Below are 7,562 nucleotides of genomic sequence, written 5' to 3'. Positions count from 1 at the left end.
ATGCACCACAGGCCCTGGCGACCACGCCTCCCAGCCAGCTCCCGGGAGCACGATTGTGCCCCATTGCCCGGAAGCACCGCCTTCACGGTGCATGCTGGGACTTGTAGTCTCTCAGCCCCGGTCCCGGCCCGCGGGCTGCGGTCCGCCCTCCATGAGGCTGCTGGCTCTGCCCCGCGCGGCACCGACGCGGGGAACGCGCTTCGCGCTGACTCAGCGGCGGCGGCGGCTGTGGCTGCGTTAGCTGGGCCCTAGCACGCTTTCCCTTCCTGGGGCGCTGACTCCACCCGCCTCCTTTTGCTAGCTTGCCGGCCCGGCGCCACGCAGGAGAAGGCGCCAGGGGACGCGGAGCGGCGGGAGGCGCTTGGCCCCGGCCAGCTCGGTCTCCGGCGTTAGCCCAGCGGCCGTGGTGGAGAACGACCGCGACGAGGACGAGAGCCGTTCTCCCCGCTCCCTGCGTGCGGCACCGCTCCGTTTTGCTGATCGGTCTTCGGGAGTACGGGCGGGGAGGCGGGATGGAGTGATAGGGAAGGTGACTTGGGGCTCGGGGGCGGAGGGACTGGGACCTGGGGAGGATGGACTGGGAGCCGGCTCGATCCGAGCAAGGCTATGTGGAAGTTGACTGGAAGGACTGGCCCAGGGGGCCCCCACGCTGGGGAGGGGTGCGGACCGGGGGCCCTCCGTGGCGGTGCACCCGGAGGCTGGGCAGGCTGGGTGGGGTGCGTACTAGATGTGGCCGCCGCGGAGCGTGTCCCGAGTGCGTGGCCGCCCGTTGCTGGGTGTTTCATCACCCCCATTGCCACGAGGCTTCCTTTAGGGGAGGATCCGGGGGGAAGAAGAGGACAAGGCCGGCCAAGGAGGGCCAGCATCAGTAGTGGACCCCAATTTAATAAACATGACCAAGCCCGTTTGTAATAGTTACAGCATGTCTCACCTGCAGAGGACTTAAACTTGATCGCCTGCCCCCCAACCAGGACAAAAAAAAGTGTTATTTCTGTATAGTAATTTGCCAGCAGGGACACGCCATTTCTTTTCGACCCTTCCTCACAATTCTGCAGGAGTGATGTTTCCTGTAACCAGAAGAAAAGGAGTACTTTTTCAAAGTGCTAATTAGTTTTTACTGGAGGAAGTTACGTTTTATTAAAGCGACTTGTCAGCGTGGTGTTAAAGCTGGAAAGGTTCAGTGACGGTCCTTGAACAGCTTTCAGTAGGCGTGGAGGAATTTTTCCATACTGATTCTTGATATAATGGCTATCCAGGAAAAGTTAGGGCTTAGTATTTTAACTGTTTTGCTTGTATTTCTCCATAACATTTGCTAGATGCGTAATTGAGGTGTTTATCGCATTGTAACAAATGGTTAAGCCTGCAAGTCTGCCTTTTTAGAACTTGTGTTCACGCGCAACCTTTTACGGGGATAATTGTCACATTTTCACACAGGCTGTAGCTTCTAAGGTGTTTGCGCACAGTAGATAATTTCCCATGTTCCATTGCATATTGATTATTATCCAGGTGTTATCTCTGAAGGATTATTTCTGTACTGACAACTGTAACAAGTTTATGTTTCCTTAGGTAGTTTGTTTTGCCATGTTTTATCTCAGGACCGCTTACTGCTCCCTTGGTAAAAGCAAAGGGACTTGGCCAAGCTTGAGCAGTTTTCCTTAAAACCATGTCAAATTCAAGGAATCTTTAATAGGACTTCTCAAGCTGGGATTTCTAGAAGCTCAAATTTGTCTTTGATAACTGTGTGTGCATTTTTCAGGGGAATTTTCTTGTCATTTTTTGGCTCGGAGTGGGGGTGGGATGGGTATGCCTTTGTGTTTTCCCATCTGTTTAAAATGCCAGGGTACTCCTATGATATGATAAATCTAAAATGCTCCAAGTAGTTTCCATCCCCCACATGCCTAGTTATGAATTGTAAAAAAAGACCTATTGGGACTCAGTACGTGCTAGACATGCTTTACATATCTTACCTCATTGAAGTCTTTACAACTTCATGAGGCAGATGCTCTTTTTCCTGTTTTGTAGAAAGGGTGCTCTTTCACATTTTGCAGCTGTTCACATGGCCCCAGCTTGAAAATGACAAGATTGGAGCACAAATCCAGGTTTTTCCAAATATTGTGTTCTACGGACACAGTGATAAGTATTCAAGACTTGCTCTTTAAGGTCCATGAGAGAAAACTAGTAAGCAGGCAGTGACTATCAACACTTAGGTGGGGCATCTAATCCAGTTTGGCAGAGTCAGACAATAGGGGTCAAGGAAACCTTGAAAGAGGTGACTTCTAAGCTGAATTCTGAAGGACAGGCACGGGTTAAAGAAGTAACAAGACCAGAGTCGTGCATGCTAAAATGAAAGGCAGAATACCACTGGCCTTGGGTGGGAGTGTGGATTGGTGAGGAGTCATTCACAAGTGGATCTTAATCCTGACGGCAGTGGGGAGGTACGAGCCTTTTTGTAGTCTGCTTTCTTCAAGGCACTTAGCATATGTCCTGATTTATCCTTTGATTCAGGCATGCTCAGGAGAAGACAGAAGAGTGTATTGTAGAAGGGGTCCTCTAACCTGGGACTGATCCTAGCCTCCTGGCATTAAATGGCTGTGCCCCCATTACCCACCCCTTAGGCTCTTGGCCTCTTTAGGCTCTGATCTCCTCTGTTATGATAATTAAGCCAAACAACAAAAAAATTGAGGCCCCACAGCTTTTTTAAGGCCTGGTCTTCCTATCTCATAGGCCTTGAGAGAATGCTTATGATTTTCACATCATTTAGAGTTCGTTCCTTTTTTCCTCAAATAAATATGCATACCGTCAAAAACCAAGTTGTCTTTGGGGTTTATCATGTTCTTGAGATTGTTAAGACACTGTATTGTGAAAAAGTGCCTTTCCAGAGAATTTAAAAAATATATTCTAAAATAAGAATAGTGCTAAGTTGTTTGTCAACTTTATTAGCTATTATTAAAAAACACTTTTTGAACATGTATAGAGTTGGCTGGCAAGAGCATCGATCTGTAAAAACTAGCCCATTGTTCAAAAGCTAAATGAACCCGTTTTTTCACTCTTCTATTCCTTCCTCTTTTCATTTGACTTCTCTTGAAGCACTTGTAGACACTCCATTAAGGGTATTGAACTCTGAGGTCACTACTTAGCCAGGCATTCTAGTTTTTTTTAAGCTTGTGGTATTGATATATGGAAGTAGGCAGTTATAATTAGCATAATAAAATCTGGATTTGTCATTTTTTAAATATAGTTGTACAGTTTCATTTTTAAGTATGTACTGGAGCTAGTACATAATATTGCATAAATTAGATGCTTCTATGTAAAGTAGAAAATCACTTTCTATACTTTTGAAAAATAAAATTTGAGAACCTTAATGGCATACTTTAGATTTTAGAAACTACACATTTGTGGAATATTTAGCGGGCTCATTCTTGAGACTTTAGGCTCCTTTAGTTGTAATTTGGATAATTTGGATAGTTTCAAAAGAAGTTTTTGGTTGGTTTTTTTTTTTTTTTTTTTTTTTTTTTCATTTTTAGAGAGAAGGGTAGGGAGGGAGAAAGAGAGGGAGAGAAACATCCATGTGAGAGAAAAACAGCAATCATTCCCTGTCAGTGTGCACCCTAGCCTGACTGAACCCACAACCCAGGCATGCGTCCTGACTGGAATTGAACCCAGGACCTTTTGCTTTGTGGGATGACGCCCAACCAACTGAGCCACACTGGGCAGGGCTCAAAATAAGTTTTTTTAAATACTTTAAACTTCTTTCCATAATGTTATCCACTTCTTATGGTATTCTGGGTAAGTATCTATTTTGTTTATCAAGTGTTGTTTCCTTTCCACTTTTTTGTGTGTCTAGATGTTTGTGGATTCTTCTGTGGGATCTGAGGGCACGTCTGTTGGAATCAGAAAACTCCAAGTATAGCAGCAGGGATGGATGAACAGGCTCTTTTAGGACTAAATCCAAATGCTGATTCAGACTTCAGACAAAGGGTAAGTTAAGTTGGCTTAATTTTTTAAAGCATGTTACCACAGATTTGGATTAGAGCACTTGAATACAAAATACACATGATAAAGGTTTAATTTGGGTAGAAATAGAGGTAATCAAATTTGAGGTATATGAATATATTCTGAATACAGAAACTGTGAGGGTTGTGATTTATTTTCTGTTTAGCTGGCTCAGCAAAAGGATTAAAATCTCATGTGATTCAAGGTAGGTCTTTGTGTTACATCAATCATTATTGATAATTATTGAAAAGTTGTAATGCAAAGGACTGTTGAAGGGACTTTCCATAGTAGCAGACGTGCATATTTTGTTTTCCCATCACATGGCTTAGGGTACACAAGTTGTTTAACCCTTGCATTCCTGATGGTTAGCATCCTTGTTGTTTAGTCCAGGCCAGCATGTAAATAAGCAGTTACGGTATGCCATGCCTTTGGTCACTCAAAGTGATCCCATGGAATCCAGTATGAAGTGCTGGGATATTTGGGTAAACGTAAACAATTAACATAGTGTAGTCTACACCTGTAATTATGACTGTAGCTGGATGATAAAAGAAGAATCTAAAAAGCAAGCCTATACTTAACTATTTAAAGACATGTGGGCACTTTGAAGTGTAGGGTGAGTGGAAGGAGAGGCATTTTCTTCTTTTTACTTCTCATAGCAAAGGATATATTTTATAAATGAGCTAAATGAAGTTAACAGTTTCACTAAATGTTACAGCATTTTCTGTTGTGCTTTTAAGCAGAAATTTTTTTAATAATAAAAAAAATTCCAGGTACTTTTTAACATAGCACCATGTACATGCCTCTGCTGTTAAATAAGCAACCAGCCCTACAGATAAAGGGAAATAACAGTAATTAAGAATTAAATATCTAGCTAGTTGCAACATATCTGTCCGGCCGGTTAGGACATCAAAAGACATTAAAAGTCCAAGTCTTCTGTGCGTAGACAAATGTTCCCTTTCATAGAAGTTTAGGCTAACCCCTTTAAACCCTTAGTCACAGAGTTGAAGCATCCCAGATCTTTACCTTTATTCTGGCTTGGTATTGCATGGTTATTATAACTGAAAGCCTTTTAGTATTCGGTTATTAGCCTTCTCTGTTGTTTTTTGATGTTCCTTTTAGGAAGTTTTTTTTTTTTAATTTACCATCTGACAGATTTTTTCTTTAATGTGCCATGATTTTCTTTTCAGAAAAGTAAAACCAATAACTTGTTAGTGTTTTTAATGCAGAAGTTAGCTTTTCATCAATAAAAATAGGTTCTATAAGTCACAGGTATATGTGGTTGAGGCTTGATTTGATACCTCATTAAGCCAGCCTGAGAGACAATTAGGATGAAAAAGAAGGAATCTTAAGGAAAGGTGAGTTCTGATGGTCCTGATGTCGGTGTCGGTAGTGGGAACTTAATTCAGCTTGGCCATAAGGTAAATGACTGCCCACCCACACAGTTCTGTTTCCTACACGGGCAGTAAAAGTAGGTGCACAGACTCTCTTGCCACTTAAAGACAGTAGACCATTAAGAAGAAGGTATGAAATAGCAGAACAGTGTAATAAAAGCTTTGATTTGTTCATCATTGCCAGAAAAAAAAATTTTTAATGCAGCTAACGTGCATTTCAAGTGCAAAATCTAGTTAAACACTGAAAACTTTCTAGCTATTAAGTCTGTTTTTCTTGTGAATAGAATATCTGTCTTTGGCTTAAAACTTGCTAATATTTAAAGAAAATGGTGTGTTAGTGATAATTCTAGCAGCTGAATTCCCATCCCCCTTTTTTTGGTAAGTAAAATATTAGATAGTAATGCAACATACATGATTAACTTCCACCTTTTCGCCTGTCCTGGCCCTTGAGAATAGTCCTGAAGGAAACCCTAGATTTCATGAAATATTGTTACACAACTACTGAACTGTATTCTTTTACAGCTGCTTGTATGCCTTTATTTTTATTTTCTGAAGATAATTATTATTTATACTTTAGATAGTATTTGGGGATTTCCATTTCCACACCTTCATTTATCTTGGTTCTCTGCCAGTGGCAGCAGCCACTGAGACCACAAAGAAAACCCATTCCCTCATTCATACAATTACATAATACAGGAAACTAGCACCTAAAAAAGTGGGGTTTTGCTTTTTTTACCTCTAATCCAAAGGAAAAAATAATTGCACATCTTGGCCCTGTATATATGTAATATGCATAAATGTATGTAAATACATATACAAATTCATAACTAAAACAAGTTCCACAAGATAATATTCTTGCTAAGTGCAGTACACTCTGCTATTTTCTGTTGTTTTATTTTTTAAATTGTTAACTCCAGACTGACAAAATTGATTTTATCACCAATGGGACACAAACCACATTTAAAAAAACAATACTGACTAATCAAGGTGATGTATTATAGAATTGTACACTTGAAATTGATGTAATTTTATTGACCAATGTCACCCCAGTAAATTCAATTAACAAAAATAAATTTGTGTATTTACTAATCAAAATTAGGTTCCATTAATGCTTTTTTTAAATATATTTTATTGATTATGCTATTGCAGTTGTCCCATTTCCCCCCTTCACTCCCCTCTACCCTGTACACCCTCTCCCACCCACTCCCCCCTTTAGTTCATGTTCATGTGCCATACTTATAAGTTCTTCAGCTTCTATATTTCTCATACTATTCTTACCCTCCCCCTGTGTATTTCCTACCTACAATCTATGCTACTTATTCTCTGCACCTTTTCCCCTTCTCTCCTCCTCCCACTCCCCTGTTGCTAACCCTCCATGTGATCTCCATTTCTGTGGTTCTCTTCCTGCTCTAGTTGTTTGCTTAGTTTCTTTTGGTTTTGCTTTAAGTGTGCTTGTTAATAATTGTGAGTTTGCTGTCCTTTTACTATACATGTTTTTTCTTTATCGTCTTTTCTTAGATAAGTCTTTAATGCATACTTTAACATTTCATAAAATAAGGGCTTGGTGATGATGAACTCCTTTAACTTGACTTTATCTGAGAAGCACTTTATCTGCCCTTCCATTCTAAATGAAAGCTTTGCTCGATAGAGTAATCTGGGATATAGGCCCTTGTCTTTCATGACTTGGAATACTTCTTTCCAGCCCCTTCTTGCCTGTAAGGTCTCTTTTGAGAAGTCAGCTGACAGTCTGATGGGAACTCCTTTGTAGGTGACTGTCCCCTTATCTCTTGCTGCTTCTAGGATTCTCTCCTTCATTTTTACCTTGGCTAATGTAATTATGTGTGCCTTGGTGTGTTTCTTCTTGGGTCCAACTTCTTTGGGGCTCTCTGAGCTTCCTGGACTTCCTGGAAGTCTATTTCCTTTGCCAGAATGGGGAAGTTCTCCTTTATTATTTGTTCAAATACGTTTTCAATCTGTTGCTCTACCTCTTCCCCTTCTGGTACCTCTATAATTTGGATGTTGGAACATTTAAAGATGTCCTGGAGGTTCCTAAGCTTCTCCTCGTTTTTTTGAATTCTTATTTCTCCATTCTTTCCTGTTTGGTTGTTTCTTTCTTCCTTCTGGTCCACTCTATTGTTTTGAGTCCCAGTTTCCTTCCCATCACTGTTGGTTCCCTGT

At 41.2% G+C, this 7,562-nt stretch overlaps 1 protein-coding gene across 1 annotated transcript in view; it reads left to right on the top strand.

Moving 5' to 3' along the window:
- The first annotated feature begins 96 nt into the window (after positions 1-96).
- XPOT (exportin for tRNA) overlaps positions 97-7,562 on the top strand; it is a 41,892-nt gene continuing 34,426 nt past the window's right edge. The window contains exons 1-2 of the mRNA XM_028531677.2: positions 97-529; positions 3,845-3,978. Of these exons, the coding sequence (XP_028387478.1) occupies positions 3,919-3,978 (60 nt within the window). The 5' untranslated portion in view covers positions 97-529; positions 3,845-3,918. The remainder of the gene's footprint in view (positions 530-3,844; positions 3,979-7,562) is intronic.

Source organism: Phyllostomus discolor, chromosome 2 (genome assembly GCF_004126475.2).
Source record: "Phyllostomus discolor isolate MPI-MPIP mPhyDis1 chromosome 2, mPhyDis1.pri.v3, whole genome shotgun sequence".
Lineage (NCBI taxonomy): Eukaryota > Metazoa > Chordata > Mammalia > Chiroptera > Phyllostomidae > Phyllostomus > Phyllostomus discolor.
The sequence above is the reverse complement of the archived record's forward strand: the minus strand, read 5'-3'. Positions and strand labels throughout refer to the sequence as shown.